General features: G+C 43.3%; 1 protein-coding gene across 1 annotated transcript in view; it reads right to left on the minus strand.

The window, feature by feature from the left end:
• LOC131293353 (uncharacterized) overlaps positions 1-18,480 on the minus strand; it is a gene marked incomplete at its 3' end in the record, with an annotated part of 37,617 nt that extends 19,137 nt beyond the window's left edge. Inside the window, exons 1-2 of the mRNA XM_058321432.1 lie at positions 18,354-18,480; positions 8,059-8,110 (exon numbers count right to left, since the gene is read on the minus strand). Of these exons, the coding sequence (XP_058177415.1) occupies positions 8,059-8,110; positions 18,354-18,480 (179 nt within the window). The remainder of the gene's footprint in view (positions 1-8,058; positions 8,111-18,353) is intronic.
• Positions 18,481-19,091: the final 611 nt, after the last annotated feature.

Raw genomic sequence — 19,091 nt, forward strand, 5'->3', positions numbered from 1 at the left:
GTTTATTCATTTGTCGAATGAGACAGTTTTTTCGGCCTTCCTTCCTGCCTGCTCTCAACTCTTCCACAAACTGTTTCGAAAGTTCGTAAACGAATGGGAGCTTTTTCGTGCCAGGCATTCTTCGTCCTTTCGTTCGCCATTTTCGCATCGGCTGCTGCCTGTTTCCACTCCCAACGACTTTCCTACCTAACTGCTTGTTCATCTCGCCCACCTTGACCTCACGATGCACAACGGAAGCTACTCACCAGCTCGGTCCCGAGTTCTTCCTCAACCAAGACATCGAGAACCGACACGCCGTGTCGAGATCAAGTTGAGATTCTGGCTTTTCGCATCCGATCTTTGGTGCATTTTTCGGCCGGCCATTTTTGGGAAAAACCCTGCGCCAATGTTTGACACAAAAGAGAAAATTAAAACGCTAGGACGATTAACAAAACACGACCCAGCGGCAACTTTTCGTGCATTGATCGTGATTCGACAGACGTAGATAGAGGCTGTTCGCGGAGAAGAAAAAGATCTACTTTCCTGAGATGCTCCCGGATGCAATATGGTTCATTGCTCGTTCGTGGTTTCGTTCCCTCACGTAAAGTGACCACAACAGTTAAGGAGGAAGTTAAGGAAATAAGCCGATTATCCATCCAGCTAAACGATTACTATGTCACCAAGTCAAGGTAATAAATAAAGAAATACTCATTAGTTTACTCATTTTAACGCAGCAAATTTGTTTCCATTTGAATACCATAGCAAATTGGGAAAATATGCTCAAAGCATCCGCGAACGAAGCAAGATCAACGGCTTTTTCAGAAGCCACATCGATTAAGTCGAAAATCGTGTTTGATTTATCGACAATTTGATCGTTCGCAAGGAATAAAAAAAATTAACAAAGGATGAACATTTACGTTCAAACGAAGAAAAACAATCAGCAGGCATCATCGAAATCGTCTGTCAACGTCAAGCGTCATCTGTCAAAAGTTTCCGTTTGCCTCGTCATCGGAGCTGGGCATCGAAAGAACACGCGTTTGGCAAAGTTTTGTCTCGTTAAAGATCCCTTCCGGGCAACGTCCCGGTTTGTACTCGGCCTTTTTCTGCTGACTCAAGGACCAACATACGCCGGATTGAAAGTAGCTTTACGCTTTTCTGAGCAGAACCGGAGGAAAAAAAAGACACACAGCTGAGCCACCAGCGAGCTTTAAGTTTATTTTTATCTGGCCACGCATTCCCGCAGTAACAAGCGGAATAATCACGTGAAAAAGAGATGCTCCCCATGATATGTTCACAAAAACCGCATGAGGCACCAGGTGGCTCCATTGCAAAAGAAAATGCATACCTTCAAAAACAAAGCATAACAAAGATGTTCCAGCAATTATATTTGTTTGAAATATAGTATGTCAAATATGTGAACGTACTTTCTCAATCTCAAATTATTATTTTTTAACTCTTCTCTGTACCTTTGGGCAGCGAAGAAAAAGATACTGTCGTCAGACGTCATGCATTGGCCGCTCTCGAACAGGGCTCGAAAGTTCGCCAGTCCTCTTATCAGACGCGCACCACGTCGGATCGGGCTTCTGTCGCGACAACAACGGGTGACGGTGATGCTGATGCTGGTGTTATTCGATTTCAGCCATATTTCCAGCGGCTCGCAAGAAGTTGGCGTTGTTTGCAGCGCACGGGCGGGCAGGCGGGCGGCGGGTGAAAGAACGAGCAAAATCAATTTTAACTTTTTTTCCCTCCGCGCAACTTGCGATATTATTTTTCCCCCGCATTTAACGCCCATTCGGCGGGGTTTGACAGCTCAAGCCATCCGAGCGGTTCGACGTCCTTTATGGGCGGCCAAAGGGAAATTTATTTTCTTTTACTATGAGCCAAATTGGGACGGGAAACGCACCGGGACTACGCCACCTGTCGGAGAAGATGCATTAGACAAAGATATGTATGTCGACGCCCACGAGTGGGGATAAAAGCGTGAGCAAGCAGGTCAATCGTTGTGGAAACGGCGTTCAAAGGAATTAAATACTTTTTTGGAGTCATACTAGTTGAAATTAATTGAACAAATACCATTACCAGTTGGGTACTCATAATTAAATAAATTTTCATCGTAAACATCATTTCAATTACTCTATTCCACTTTGCGTAATATTTCAGTCAAAGCTCAGTCATATACAGCATCCTTTCTCAATTCCCTCGTTTCGTTTTCCAGCTCCAGTTGTTCGCGCCGTTCCATTTTTTCACCCGTGACTAATTACGTTGCATTTTTCCTAGAAAATCATCAAAACTTCTTTTTTTAGGCTTTCATTTTTATGCACCTATGCAGCGTTCCCCAATTTTCCGCCGAAACGGGAGGAAAGTTACACTTTTTTTCACAATTTTGGGAGGACCGCTGTTCTGCCTTGTTCTATATGCTTCTCTGCTTCTTTTGCCATAGAAAGGATTGAGGAAACGCGTCGCTTTTGCCCGGTGTTTTTTTCCACGAGACAGGGAAGAGGCCTTGCTCTCGTCCAAGTTTCCTGCAAGTTTTTCCACCAGTCGATATGTATGTGTATGTGTGTGTGTGAGAGAGAGAGAGTGATGGTGGGAAAGTGCGGAAACTTAAATGGCACCCAAACTTGACGCAGCAGCTTGTGGGTGAAACAGGCGACTTGGGTGGGAGGTAGAAAAAAAAACCACCCCGCCATCGGCGATGACAGAACCTGGCGGAAACGGGAGTGTCCAGCTTCCCGTGTCATCCGCGTGTCTCGCTTTCGACGGTGTGGTCTCCGCTTCGGTCCGTGCTGCATCGCCTCAAAATGTTTGTCGGAGTCAAAGCCCCGGTTCCCATCGGGAGCCATTCGTGAGCGCTAGCATAGGCTAGCATAAAAACTAGCTGCCCCCCTACCCACTTCCCCCTTGACGCCGGTGCATTGCTCCCACCGCAAAGCCCGCCCACAAAGCTGGAACGCATACTTTATCCTCCGGCACCACACCGCGTCCTCACCCATTTTCGGTCAAAGGCGCTTTTTTAAATCCGCGTTATAACGCTAGTCCCTGATGTGCCCCGAAGCTAACTACCAACGAGCCTTCACCTGCAGGACCCATCGTCCCCTCACCCCTCACCTCCGGTGGCGGGGCCGAGGCCGAACGCATAGGAAAAGAATTTCAAAAAACACAAACCTGGCAAAAAAAGGAGCAGAACGTGCAGCGCGCCGTTGGCAGCAGCCATTTTGCCGCTTTTGCAACAATCTTCCTTTTTTTTCTTTTGCTCCGCATCGCAGCTTCTACACCATGGCGGCTCGGAGGCAGATTGGGATTGCGTTGCGCTATGAAGAGCCAGAAACAAGGATGGGAAAGTTTTCCGTTTTTTTTTGTTTTCAAACGCTATCGCACTCTCCTCCAATTTCATTCTCACTTTGGCGTGCAAGAAGCACTTTTTCCCAGCTTTCCTGCTACGATGCAGCGGAATTGCTCATTGCAGAGGCCGTTTCGCGATGCAATTCTCGTCATCGTATCAGAGGAAGTTTTAAAACAAAATCCCCGTTATATCCTAATGGTGACTTTTTTTTAGCTATTTTTATAATTTAATGTATTCATTATTGCACCTTGCCACGCTTAGGGGATACTTTGAGCATCAGTACAAGCAACTGAACACCGCTTTCAGCGTAAGCATGCACCGTTTTGTAGCTTGAACTTTATCCCATTTCGGTGCGTGTTGTTTTCCCTTGAGTTATCAGTTTGCTCGAACGGTTCGGAAAATTTTTACCAGGGCCCATCGAACGCATACGCTTCCAAAAGCTGACACAAGGAACGAACGAACTGGAGCGGAATGAAAGTTTGTGTAGTGACACGATCGCAGAGAAAAGGATACCCACAAAACGGGGACACATGAAGCGACAGCGATTCGAGAGGCCAACTTCAAGGAGAAAGATAGAAAGCCGAAATTATAATAACCCTAGAGGGTGGGAGGGGGCCGAAAAAGGGGTGCTGGCAAAGGGACGATTAAACGGGGATCCGGATACCCGCGGATTGGACGCAGAAATCCCCCGAAAAGCGCGCGGATTCTCGTTCGTTCCTTTGTTCCAAACTTTACTAATTTTTGTGCACCATGTTTTTTCTGCCCTGTTTTGGGTACGATGTTTTTTTTCGTTCTTTCCCCCCACTATTCACTCTGCTTCTCTGTGTTCGGGCAGGTCGCCCGAGAACCGTACAGTTCCGCGTGCTACGGAAAGGATCCGGGAACAACTCCGAAAAAATCCCCCGCAGGCATCTGAGAAACTGGCCAAATGAACTTTTCAATCGACGTTGGGTGAAAGTATGGACCCAGGGGTGGAGCGAAAGGGGGATGTGATTCTTTTTTTGACTTGGCTCTTACAGCATTCGCTGTCCAGGTAATGAATGGCAAGGGCTCGACAAAATGGCGCCCGGCCGGAGTGCTCTAGCAGATCCTTCCAGCAGTGTTCCATCGAGCGAACTGTCCATTTGAAAGGACGCCAGCGTTCCATCTAGAGACGGGATGCGGTCGTATACCGACTCACACCAAACGGTTGCCACGGTCACGGGTTAACATTGGATGGCCGAGAAATAGTACCAACGAAGGAAAGGCAATGGATTCCAGTAATCGCGCTTCGAGGACTTAGGCAGCATGGAGTTCTGGAACGGATATAAAAGCGAAAGATGCTGAAGGCAATGGGGATTGAAACTGTCACAGGAGAAACGCTTTCAGCTTAACTTTTGCATCCTTATAGCTTGCATTAGTAAATTATGTTTGTTCTTTAAAATTATAAAACATTTAAGAGGTATCGAGACTAATCTCTCGAAAATGCTATACACTCATATTTGATCAAAAACATAATATTTATACAAATCAACCCGTGTTGAGTTGTAAAATTCCTGATTTTAACACATAGTACAGTTCAAAATCAATTATGAAATTTCAACCCTTGCTCTTCCACAGTAATATTGTGACAATGGTCTTGTTTTTGTTGCATGCTAATATCGAAAAGAAAAAAAAAACTCTATGATCATCTATCGGGTTTCACAGAATATTGCATAGCCTGTGTGCAAAATGGTTGCACAAATTCTGTTTTAATATTCGCAAAAAAATGTTTATTTATTGCAATCGCGTCGGTCACCGCCGGATGCAGACGAAAAACATGTGCCAACCATAGACTAGCGTTAGTAAATATGTCAACCACAATAAACGAAACCTATTTAATCAGCACGCACAGCGCGGAAACGTTGAAACTAGCTTTCCGCACCTTTGTTCGCATCACCTTCCTCCAGTCTGCATTTCCTACCGTTTTCCCGCAAATCGCGGCGGGCTAGCATTTGAATGTGTTTAAATTGAAAAAGAAAAAATGATAACCAGATTTAAAAAAAAGAGGAACAATACATAAATCATGCTACGCACTTGCGGTCACCCGCAGGACAATTCGGGCGTGGTCATAGTGTTTGAAGTAATGTAGTGAAAGGTATAACATAAAAAAAATCGGCGCTGATGATTATTATGCAACAAAAAACGAGACTAATAATATAAGCCCCGAATGAAAAACGTTCCTTGGTGAAGGGAACAAACTATATCCCCATAAATTTAAACCAGCTCCAACCTGCGACCCGCGTTTTACTTCATGCTTTTCCTCGTCACCAAGTGATAGGTAGCAAATATTACAGACTAAATGACATTTAAATCCTTTCCATCCAGAAACCATAAATTCTGGTGCTCAATCGGTTTAACGATTATTTCAATAAGTTCGATTGAGATCAAATCATGTTTGCGGTGTTTAATGATTTTTGTGAATTAACAAACGAAGAAAAAATTCCGCAATTTCACCAGCCACAAAAAAGATCTAAAAGTACACAAGAATAAAATTTCCCACAACGACGACTGAAACACTTAAACCTAGTGTCCCTTTTTCCCAAATCATACAAAATCTCGGTGTCCGTACCACAAAACGTGAGATGAATTCGTTTCATCGTTTCCGAGTGGCATCCATTCGCGAAAGAATCCCAGTTTTGGAAATCAGATTGCAAATAGTTCAACCATATTTTGTTTTTCTAGAATCCTTTACGTCACGAATGGAGTAATGGAGGTGAAGCGCTGAAGACCCTTGGAAAGATTGATTACGATGCGGATGGCGATAGATTCATTAAACGAAGATCAGCAAACGGATAAAAAGTGCCAAGCTAATAGATGGCTCTTCAAAGTTGCAAAACAAATCACACAACTCCGCCGCCGTTCGCCAAATGATTCCGTAAAGTTTACATACGCGCAAATGTGTGCGGAGTCGTGCAAAACCTCAAACACGTCGAAGCGCATGCACTCCGCGGACACCGATCCTATCACAATTCATAACCCGGCCGCAAAACCGAGCCGACCGAGAGCTGGCTGCGAACCTCTTTTTATTTCCCGACTTTCCACATGGTTTTCACATGGGGTGGATTTAAAACAGCTAAACAAAATGAGAAAAAAAACCCAACGAGTAAGCTGCCTAACGGAACGCAACGCAACAGAAGGATGACCACAGGACCACGGCGGCGTTCGTCCTTCTTCCTCGCCTTTGCCAACCCGATCGGTTGCCTGTGTTGGTGTGTGGCGCTTCATAACGTATCAAATACTAGCGCTTCCACCACCTCCCCCACTGAACCAAAGCGGAACGCACCTCTTTCGATGTGCCTCCCAATCGTACGGACAGTCGAAGGACGAAGGACACGAACAACTGGCAAATCCTGCACACTACAGAATAAAAAAAATCACGCCACCACAAATCCTCTGGCTGCCATTAAATCGCAAACGGTGGACCAGCGTGGGAAGGACACGGGCTGGTGACGAAGGGAGGCCAGTTTTAGTGCGTGTCCTTCCTGTGCGTCGTCGAACGGGTTGTCCTGGTGTCGGTACTGGCGGTGATTGTGTAAAGCAATGGAGGCACAAATTGCAAAGCACAACGAGCGTGGAACATGGAGTGGCGGTTCCCTTTTTTTTTTGTTCGGGTTGGCGCCTCAAACACGGACTAATGCAACTAGAAAAACGCGACAGGGGCTTACAGGCTGGATATTAATACATTCAGGGAAAAAATCCCGCTTTACCCACATTTTTTCACAATTTGAAATCATACGAGCGGCTTGCGATGCAAAGCCCCGCATGGTGCGGCCACAGGAAACATAATAAATTTAATCACGTTTTCTACTTTGTTCTCGTCAACATTATTGTTAGTTCTGCGCGGGATCTAACTGTTTTTTAACGCGTTTATGTTATAACTAGGTTTTTTTTCCATTGCAACTAAATATTCATGTGTTATGTCACTTTTGTGGAGCAGGTGTGATGGATGCGTTGGCAGCGCATCACTGTTAGAAGCTATAAAAATGCATAAAATACGAGCGATACCACTATCGGCGGATGCATCAGAATAAGTCTATGAAGCCTTCTGCAAAGGGATATCGGACTTGAATGACGGATTTCTCTGTTAATATGTTTCCAGTGATTATTATTATTAAAATCTATTTGAACTGACATCGATGGTGTGCCAGAAATTCATCTTTACCAACGAATTAAATTCACAATCTAATCAGATACAGTGGCTCACAACAATTAAAATTTTGTGAAATCCGCGCAATTTCCCATTGAAAGAAACCGAAAGGCAAACATGCGCACAACACGAACAATTTCCTTGCACGCACATATGAAGGACAGTAAATAAAATTATCATACCAAGAAGAGCATATTGGGCGAGTTAAAAGTGATAAAAAGGAACTATCTGCAACATAAAATATAAGGTTTGAACACGATTCGGACTGTCGCATACGGAGGACATGCTGAACCCATTAGTATAATTAAAACCGTTAAAACCGTCTGACGCTACGAGAAAAGGCTTTCGTAAACATGAATCTCGAGAAGCAAAAACTCGTGGAATTCTTTTACGAGTTAGAAAAAAATACTAACAAAACTTCTAGCACGATGCAGTGAGTCATATTCATGTGAAGAGTAAAATGATCAAATTATTTACGAATCAAAATGTATTTTCTATCTAATTATTTACTGTGCTCGATTTAGAATAAGATCTTCGTAGAATATAGCATACTCAATTTAACACCTACCTGACAAATAATTGCTCTTGGTTGTTGACCCGCCAAGATACTACGGTTGCACCTGAAGAAAAAGAATGTAAAAATCGTTAGAAATTTATTATTTCATATGATGCCTAAACACGAATATCATTGAAATGGGGGGCGAGTGGGAAAAATAAAACATTCAATTCCGGTGACCCAATTTATCCACCTCATCTCTGTTAGACGAAAAATCTACCAACAGCAAAACGCTCAGTATGGGCGGAATCGGATAAAGACTTCGTGGGCAACCGTTTTCCCATCCCTTTCGCGTCTTTATCACGTGGGAATATTTTCAACGCCTTGGCGGTAGCTCTTGCTACTGCAGCATATGAAAGTAAAACTCGTACACCAGACATAAATACAAACACGGAAACACAGCTCCAACAGCACGGCAAGACACCCAACAATTAATTCATTAATGCGACCAAGGCGTGCGGGCCACGCGGGAAGCGAATTCTTCAAATGCCGGACGCAATGGGCGGCGGTAAGACAAGTAAAACATCAATGCACCCCAGCCAACGCATTTGCGGATGCACCGAAGACCGGTTCGGTGAAGATGTAGCACCAACAAAGTGTGAAATAATTGAGCCATCAAGACATGCCGAAATGTAGGTTTCAAAATATTTTCCATCACGCGTTTTTTTTTCGTAAAAATTCAATTCAGAAATATTTGATGTATTTAAACAGTTAAATTAAAAACATGATCATTTGATAACTAAATAGTTTTCTAATTTCAATGTGTTTCCAGAAAAAATCATTCTTAGCGAAACTACCCATTCTCGTTAATTTTGGGCATTTTATGGAAGGAATTTCTTGCTTGACCGGACTGCTAAACATAGCCGAACGCGTTGCTGATTTCTACGTGGGAGGTTCTGCAAATATTGTCTTAGCAATTATCACGGCCAATTGCTGCATGTGACATCATCTTTTTTGTCTGCCTGTTAAGCATAGTCAATTGGGCGTGTGATAAGAAGCTTGAGCTGTAAATCAATAATGACCAGAACAAATAAAATCCTTCTGCTACTGGGAATGGATGAAAATTGCTTCAACAAATGCGGTATGATTTTAAAGGGAATTTCGTGCAAAGTGAAGAAGAAAAAATGATCCCATGCATTTAAATTAAATTGTCTACCTTTGGGTGTGTTTGATTCTTCAGTCTTAATTTCCTTAGATGTTTAACATAGTTACATATTCGTTTACTACATTTCAGTAGGATTTTATGTCGAAATTACGTAAAATTCAATAAAATCCAAAACGAAAAGATTGTTTAACAAAAGCTGAGGCGCTGACGAGGCAACCTGTTACCCACAAAATAGCCGCAGTTTGGTAAAGTTGAAGGGTAAGCCGGCCTCAAGCATCATTCGTTCCGCTTAAAGTTGCGCACTTTTTCAAAGACAACCCCACGTTACCTTCCCCTCGGCGAAGAGCATGGTCCGCGGCTTCTTCCACCGGCCACTCGGAGCTCGCAGACGTCTCCGCTGGAAGTAATGAGCGAAAGGCAGCGTGAATCGTGCGACGCAGAGGAAACGGTGTCGTTTGAAACGACCTTCAAAGCACTTTTTACTCATCCGTAAAATGTGCATTAAGCCCGTCACTATACTCATATCGGCAAGCGGTCCGTAATGAGGTGTTCAGGGTGGCAATGGTGGAGGTAACACACCACAATGACATTCGTAATGGTTAATTGCCACTGGCGCAGATTACACTGGCGAGAATCCACACTTCAGTGCATCCATATTTGCAACGCAATGTTTACAGTTCGACCCCTTGCGAGAAGACAGATCGATAAGGGTTCGATAACAAGCGCTTCAGCACTAGGTTAACTGCTGACTGGAAAGTTTGTGACTTAACGAAACATTTTTCTAATCTTTTCCCGTTGCCTTCTGTGTTGTACTCGACTACACCGCATTGCACGATCACACCGTGGGCAAACACTTACTCCAGTGGCAATTGTTTGTCCAATTCGCCACCACCACCACAAGTATCAGCAAGATTGCGGACCTAGCGAACGTCACATCGAGTCAAGCGTTTGCCTCTAACACCCCGCTCGCGAACGCCATCCTAACTAAGCCGCGAGACGACGCTAGAACGCACCAGCTCACATCCAGCGAACCGTAACGTCACCAGGCCTGATAGTGTTCGTGTCATCGTCACCCGGCGCAAAACGGTGGCCCAACAAACAGCAAACAAATAGATAGTTTGGCCTTTTGGGCGATTTTTCAAAGAGACGCTTTTTCAAAGCCGAACCTAAACCCGCAGTGACGATCTCGATCGCGCATGTTTGGGATGGGAGTTTGCCTTTTTTTCTCTTATTTTTTAACTTTCGTTTTGCTGCCAGCGCATCATGTTGTTTGTGTAAATTTAGCCGCACGTTGGTAAACATATAGGTACGTGTTGCGTGGACACAGCATCTTCAAAAGGCGACAGGCCCACAACAATAACCAAACAGTCGGGTTGAAGCAATGAATGGCGAGCAGGGATCGTCGAGAACTGTACTCGCTAAATGAAGAGTACATAGCAACATCCAGCTGAACTAAACCGTATCTTCGCCCTCAGCTAAGAAAACACTGAAAATTCCCATTTGAAAAAAATCCATCGAATGTTGAGCTTCTAGGTAAATCAAGTTTGCAGCAGTTAAAAAAAACTATCGAACATAATTTGATACGTGTCCTACCTTCAGGAGAGTTTTGGAAAATATGTGCTTGTACAAGTTTTAAACAACCAACGAGCACCTTTCTTCTACGAAGGCTACCACTTAGGATTTTCCAAGTTTCATCATTGGTTGATATGGTTACCGTTCAACAACCAAAACATGATTTTTTGCTTGATACTCTATCCCCTACTGGATTAAATTACGTTTTCGCAACAGAGGTATTTTTTAACTTATCAAAAATCATGTTTTCTACGAATGTATCAACGAGTAAAAGATGTAAACTTATCAGCATCAATCATTGATTACATATTTTAACTTTTTTTGCGTACACCAACAACCCGACCAATGCTGAGCCGTCGCTTTTCAGAGTTTTAACACATTAAGTTTAAGCAATGCAGATGTTGTTGAAGATGTATTTGATTCTTGGTTTTTAAAACGAAGTCATCTAAATTTTACATTTGAAACTCTGTTTTACTGTAACACAAACACATTGAGCATGTACGAACTGTACACTTCTTGAAAAAAGCAGCACATCATAACAATGCACAAAATCTTTATTTGTGTTGCACAAATCAAAGAATGTCTACTAGTCGTTCTAGGTTAATATAAGCTATCAAAATTTTCTTTATAAACCACTCGCCCCAAAGAAAAAGCTGCTAATTGCTGTATTGAGAAACCGCCAATAGATGGATTTTAAACTAAAAACTTTTCTTCACGGGTGCTGGATGCGATGCGATCGGTCTTGTCCCCATTTCTAACGGTGCTCGCAAAACTCGATCTTTGTCAACCCGTTTGCAAAAAATCGCGAATAGCAAATGCAGGCGGAAGGAGAAAACCAAACACAACCACAGCAGCAGCAGGTCAAGATTAAGCTTTGCCAAAAACAAAACCTGATCGGTAGGTTGCTGGTGCCTTCTTCCGTCCCCAATCACGCTGTCTTCCGCCCATTTTCCTTTGTGGCCTAGAGCTAAACAACTTCGGCTAGGGATTGATTTGGCGAATCTAGTTTTTTGGCAGCTTGAGGAAAGAGTGAGCGATAGAAAGAAGAAAAAAAACTTAACTTTTCGGGTTGCCTTTGCCTTTGCATCCCGGCCACCCCTCCGATGAAAGGCACCCTCCTTCACCTGTGCCCCGGAGGCTGCGTTGCGTTGGTTCTTTGCGAAATTTGTATACAAGTTTAAATTTTATTCTTGCATCACTTCCTTCGCGCTCTGACCACGCTTTCGATGCGAACGATAGCCGATGCCAAACTGGCTCGTGATCTGCGTGAAAGTTGGCGAAATTATTGGCGACCACAAAAGCACCGCCACCGGGCACAACTCCCGGTTCGGTTTTGGAAGTACGGATAGCGAAGGCAGCGAGCGGGACAAACTTGGAGGAACCACTTGCAACGGGCGAGGAGTCTTCCGTGAATTTTACTTGCTCTTCTCTTCCCGGAGCAGATCACCAGCGACGGCGGACCGCTTTTCGGGCCCCTCAAGAAATAAAAGCAAAACATAAAAAAAAACGGGGACAAGGGTAGGAAAAAAGGAACAAACCGTTTTGGACACCGCCGGCCTATTCAACCCGCCCCCTGAATTCCTTCCCCCGAGGCGGTTGAGCTACGAAAGGGTGCGCTTTGAAAATGTTTAAGAAAAGATATTAAGAAAAAAATCGACATAGAAAAATCGGTTAAATGCGGGACACGAACAAGGAACGAGCTGGAGAGGATAGAAAATATACAACAGTTTCGAAAAAAAAAACAAGCAGAATTGGAAAGTTTGCACCAGGATAGAAAATAGGCATTTTAGCAAGGGTGGCGAAATTATAACAGAGTTGCAATTAGTATAAGATACATTAGAAAAACCACCTAAAAAAACAGTAAAATAGGTTATTACGGAGGTCACGAAGCAATAGCAGCGAATAAATTAAGTAAAACTGGATATGTTTTAAAGCATTTCATTTAAAAATTTCGTAACATAAAATTGGGAATTAGTTTCAGGTTCAAAAATCTCAGGGGAATCAAAAATATTTTTTATTCACGGTATGATATCTTATTTTGCAGTGTAAATGGCAACCTAAATCATATGCGATTCTGCACATCATGAAATGCATGACCTGCCAGAAATGACTCGAGAAAACGGCAGAAAAACCAAGACATCGTTGCTAATCGCTTCTCACTAATGTCGCACGGCGTAATGTCTTTTTCGTTGGATTTTTGATGAGGCTCAGGAAACGCAATGCAAAGAAAGAAAAAGAAGCAAAGACAAAATAGTGCAGTGTAATGCATGCAGTAGACCTAACAACATAGGAGAGCAACAGCGGCCAAGCGCCCGTTTTCCAGCGTTTTGGAAGCGAATCAAGCGTGCTGGACGGCGACGGTAGAAGAAGAAAAACGCTCACATCAAACAACCTACGAGTGCACAATTGTACGCAGGAGCTAATTACAAGGCATTATTGCACTTTTACACAGCCTGCCCTCCCCAGCGTTTGCCCTTGTAGGTCGTTTAGTGCAGCTTGATGCATGACCATTGGCGAATGGAAATGATTCGTCATCCCTTGCTGTCAGGAAGATTTGAATTCAGGGGCATTTTTTCGTTTCAACAACAATATTTTTTAAAAGATCTACAAGATTGTTACTACACTTCATAACGATTGATTCGTCGATTTATCCTATCTCGATTATTCAATCGAATGAGTTTATCGATAGGAGGAAAAACTCTATGTTATACTTCGTTTCAACAGATAATGGATCCGTTTTTATGTAGTCTTTAAAAACCAACCCACGATAATTCATCCTTTTTCTTCGGCGTACATACTCGTTGGTGGAAGCTCACAATTCTGCGAATTATTTGTTCAAACAATTCTCCGAATCACTGATGAATTTGCTTTCGCCTGTGCTCTTGAATGGAATCGCTACATGTTAGAAAATCGACCACTTACCACAAAGCACATGCCACAAATTTGTTTTCCACTCACTGACGAAAGCGTATCTGCTTACAAGTGCCTATATTTAGTGAGATTAAAATCCTTCCAGAACAAACGGCACACGAGCGTGCAAGATTGTCCCTTAACGTGCCACAAGCCGTGATGCATCTAAAACACAAAAGAACGTCGCCTAGCTCAGTCCAAGATTAATCGGTTTTCGGTATTAACACAATTTTTCCTATCGAACAAACTAGACGAACAAGAGGCTAGGATGGACGGGGGAAGATTCTTTCTTCGGTTATCTTTTCACCTATTTCACAACGTCTGTCAAATTGTCCACTGCATTGAGTAATCGCGGCAACCTTCAACAGACGGCAGCAGGAAAAATGAAAAAATCCAAATCTTTTCCAGTCGAACATGCCACAACAAACCAATTGATAATTATTTCACAATTTTCGAAACAAGTTCCCAGTTGGCGGCTTGATAGGTTAATCCCGAGCTGTTAAGGGGACACATTTTAACGCAAACAGCAAGCCAATTTTCAATAAACGCCGCGTAAAAACCATGATTATCTAATTGCACTGACCTTTTCCACTTTGATTAGGAGGTAGGTCTATTTTTATTTTTAGGATTAAACTAAACACCGACAACAAGCCGACACGATCCCGATCTTCAGCTGGTGTATTTCACAATTCATGAAACATCTCCATAGTTCTAGAAGATGGAGTTAGAACACACGGGAACGACTGATAAGGATATTGCCCGATCCGGGTGCTGCTCAGGAAACATGTGGCAAAGCAAACGGACAAGTCACATGTTATTTAATTTTGTCCGTCATTTTTTGCACTGGCCACAGCCAAGTGAATGGAAAATTTGAAACAAATTTAGCATATGTCAATCGAGTGGCCAATTAGCGCTTTTCGCTCCCGTTGCCCTTTTTCCAACTCCACACGCCCCGTGCACGGACACACGCTTGGTGGTCGAGGCACTGATAGGAAGTCGGAGGAGCCATCCCAGCCAGGAGGGGAAAGAAAAGAAAACATATGCCCTCCAGAGTCGACAGCATACGCTGCACATTAAAAGTACGCTGGCGTCGTAAATAAAAATCGGAAGCAATTTCGTTTCCCATAATTCATCGCATAACTCGCGTCACGATAAGGCGTGGGGCAGGAGCAGGGAGTGATCAAGAGATGCAGTCACAACAGTTCCATCCGCTGGTATAATCTCAGACGGGCGCTACCAACCAGCTGGCTGAATGTAGATTATGGTTTCAGTAATTTCGGCCCCAAATGAGGCGAAACCGATTGCAAATAAGCAACAGTTCTTTTTTTTTCCTGAAAATCACAAATGCAGATTTTGAAGCCAGAACACAATTTCTTCGGAACTCAATCGCATAATGGGCACAATGCTAGAATTATTAAATATAACGTGGTAATACATTATTCAGATAATTTTTTTTTACCACTCTTTGAGTGAATTTAAATTAAGCAATTGGAAAGTATTAACTAAACGACTTTTAAAAATATTAAAAAGTAGCATAACCCCCAACACTTCTTTAATAACTTGAAAGTAATGAAAAGATGCTGTAGAGTTGAAGGGGAAAAATTTGACTAAAAATTCAGTTCAACCTCATTTTCTTCCACCGCTAAAAGCGATAATCTGCGCTCACGTTTTCATGCCAAGTGCACTCGCCACGCTGTAATTATTACCGTTATCAGTGCCCCGGCCAAGAAGCCCACTGATAACGCCACGATCGGGTGGACAGTTCGCTGCACGAAAGCAAGATAAGACAAGCCGCTTCGTACGTGGAGCGGTGGCATCCCTGGCATCTAACTACTTCGCGCTTTCATTCAATCGATTTCAACGGGAGCTCAACAGGGTCTTCCCTCAAATCATTTCGCACTGATGCTTGCGCAAGCAAATGTCGGTCAACGGTAGAGTCGATTGAAAAACAAACAAACACTATGGGTTAATTGTGCGTGCGATTCTTCTCGGGTGGCACCAGGGCATTGTAGAGGAAGAAAAATAAAACACTCCTATCGATAAAGAGTACTTTACACCAATCTCGATGGCAAAAGTGGTGTTGAACACATTTTTCTGCCTTCCAGAAACGGTCAGCAAGTTTAATGCACACGCGACCCATTCATGGGGTCAGGTTTCCCGAAAATCGGATTGAATGTCCTCTTCCTAGTTGCTAACGCACCCAGGCAGGGAGCACAACCAAGGTGAGCATAAGAAGCTCACGAAAAAAAAACTACCATAAAAGAAGCCGATTATGCGCATTCGGACGGTTTGCAAGCAATAAAACTGCCAAAAGCGCTATCGTTTTGTTTCGTACGAGCAATTAATGTTTGTCAGCAAACATGAATGTAGTACATTTCAAATGTTGGTGGCAATCAGAGGACAAAAAAAACTGTCAATGAATTCTAAAAATATCCTAAAAAATGCGAGAATAACGCATCAGCTTTAGGGGCACAAGGTGCAAGGTACGCTCCGGTGGCATGTTGATTATTGTCCATTTTTTTGTTTACCTTTTGCTCCCACAAACTTGCCGATCTGTTCCAAAATCGCTCCGACAGCGTGTGCACGTTAAACAGAATCAGAGGGAAAAATCAACAAACGATCGATCGTGAACTGATTGCTGCAAATTAAAATAAGACAAGTCAAACACAGAGCAGGAAAAAGTTCCTCGACCCATAAAGAAACAAACTAAAAAACCTACAGCCGCATTTGTCACCATCGAAAATTACCGTCTTGGTTTTTGGTCAGCTGCTAGGTGCTGAATTAGCAACCGGATGTATGCTAAATGCGTCGGTGGCATATTATTGTAGCAGAAGATGGAAACATGTCGAACAAAACGATAACTGATCTTCTTTTGGAATGTAAGCGAGCATGCAGAAAGGAAATCGATCTTTTATCGATAGATGAAGTATAAGTTGCTTTCCAAAATCAATTTAAGTTAAACTAGTTTTATACTTCCTTGGTCGAATATCTCTTTGGTTATGGTTCTCGTTTTAAAACATAAAAACCTGTTTGAATATCATGCTTTCTTCTTAATGTTTGTTTTTATCGAAGTGAACTTTAACTTCAATAAAATAATAAAAAATTAGCGTCATAATTAGTTTGAAAAAAAAAACAACTTCCAACGGCAACCAGCAGTTCTAACGTCTGTGCAGATTCTGCTGCACACGTGACGATCCGCACACTAACGCCAAACGGCTGGTGCTTCCACCCCACGGGTGCCCTCTCCTCGTGCATTCTTTCCATGCTTCCGAGCATGGTGCCCCGCATCCGTTGACGGATGTCGTCTCAGGGTCGCCAGCCAGACTAATGCATCAACCCACGGTTTCGGAATCGGCCGCGGTCTACAAACCCACCCTGCATGTGTGCGTGCTTGTTGTGTCCAGCAATTGGGAACGATCGTGTGCCTTTTTTCTCTAGCCCCACTACCATTCGAACGTATTTCAAACTTTTGCTCACTTCTAACTCGCACTCGAACGCCACCATGCCGCGTATAACAGGTCTAGCTCTTCAAACGGTGGCTTAAACCTGCCATTCCTTCCTATGCGCCACCAAGGTTGACCCCACCGCGAGCGTCGCGATGGCGGTCGTGAGTGAATGGCGTTCGGGTTTGCACCACGCCAAGGGCCACCCCAAATTGATGCCCTCGAACGGACGCTCCAGGTCGCTGGAGCTTGACGAAAAAGCGTGGCGCCCAAAAGTTGAACACAGCCGGGCCTCCAGTTGAACAACGCTTTGCACAACCATTTGGTGGCTGAAAAGTGGCGAAGAGCTTAGTGCTTGGTTAAATAGTAGCTTAATTTTGTGTAGCTTCGAAAAAGAGAGGATGGAAGCATCATGTATTGAATGACAAAGGTAAAAACATTATACAGGAGTCCGATCTGCAACTTCTAGTAAATGAGGTAATTTTTCCATTTCCATATTTTTCCAAATCTTAATTTGACGTTTTGTTCACCTATTTTACACCCAAAAATAACATTATTAGTTTATGTTACGTTGAACATATTATCCTATAAGTCGAGGCCATTTTTCATCAGAAAATTACTTCTTGCATTTTGCTACCAGAATACATTTTTAATGCTTTTTGGAAGAAAATCTAAATTTGATAAAGAAAGGCAATAGAAATTGAAAGAAAGGCAAAATGGACCATGAAAGGAAGTTTAATAAAAGAAATCATCATTCTGTGACAAAAAAAGTTTATATAGCGGTAAATTTAAAAAATATTAACAAATCTTTCTCAAAATGTTAAACGGCATCCGATTAAGCACACTTCTATTATCACAAAATAAACCGGAAGTAGATTAAATCATTTGTCTAACTAACCGTATGTTTCCTAGAACATTCATCCTCTATTAACCGATAGTTGAGGATCCATCGGCAGTGTCTGATGTTAGCATAAAAAAAGCTCCTCATGATCCAAATAAACAGAAAGGCCATTTGCAGGCCGACAAAACATGGAAGCACTGAAACGACGGCTTGAAAGGGTCATAATGTTTTCATTTCTTTTTCCATTCTCGCTGAATCAGCTTCACTTTTGCCGAACTCAAAACCAGATGTGATCTTATGTCACCGCAAGAATTGTGAATGAATTTGTTTGCTGGCCCATCTTCCAAGCACGTGTTCCCGTTTTATGTTGCGTTTGCGAATACCACTCCAATGACTCCAACGGACAAAAGGAAACCGGGACGAAGCGTTAACTCACCGTGCAAATTGATGGTGCAGGTCGTGTTGTTGCCCCGGTCCAGCACCACCACGCTCGTGGCGGCCATGATCGATTTGTTGTACTGGAACTTCTCCTTTTTCTTCCGCTTGCCCCCCTGGTCACACATGTGCACTGTTTTGCTTTGCCGATTGCCACGTGGGAAAAAAGGGTTGGGAAAAATGAACCCGTGCGCTGGCGGGCGGGCGCAACCGTAACGGAAATCCTCTTTTCCCCGAGCGGAAAACTAAAACACCCGCGACGAAAACTCACGACGGGAAAGCACTCGGAAGTATCGATGCGAAAGGGAGAATACCACCGCGAATTTTCCGGGAAGGATTTTCCCTGAACCGAACCAGGTGCACTTTCACTTTCGCGTTTTGACTGTTGTATCGCGTTTCGCTTTTCTTTTCTTCTTTCGACAGATTTTTCTTTTCTATTTGCACTCCTTCCCCCCTTTTGTTGGCACACTCTGCGGATGAGAAAGAACAGAAGAAAAAAATCGTAAAAGAAAAGAAACCAAAACACAAACCCCTACCCCACCCGAGGGCGAACAGTTTTGCTTCATCCACCTTCTTAAAGCAATTAAAATCAAATCCCATCCCGGAATGCCCGGAAACGAGCGGTAAGGTGAGGACTTTTGATTCGAAATCGGGAAATCACGGCCCCAGGACGAAAAACTCGGGCGACACACAGCTAGGCGGGCACACTTTCCGTTCGGATAGGGAAAGTTTTTTTCGC

Source organism: Anopheles ziemanni, chromosome 2 (genome assembly GCF_943734765.1).
Source record: "Anopheles ziemanni chromosome 2, idAnoZiCoDA_A2_x.2, whole genome shotgun sequence".
Classification (NCBI taxonomy): Eukaryota; Metazoa; Arthropoda; class Insecta; order Diptera; family Culicidae; genus Anopheles; species Anopheles ziemanni.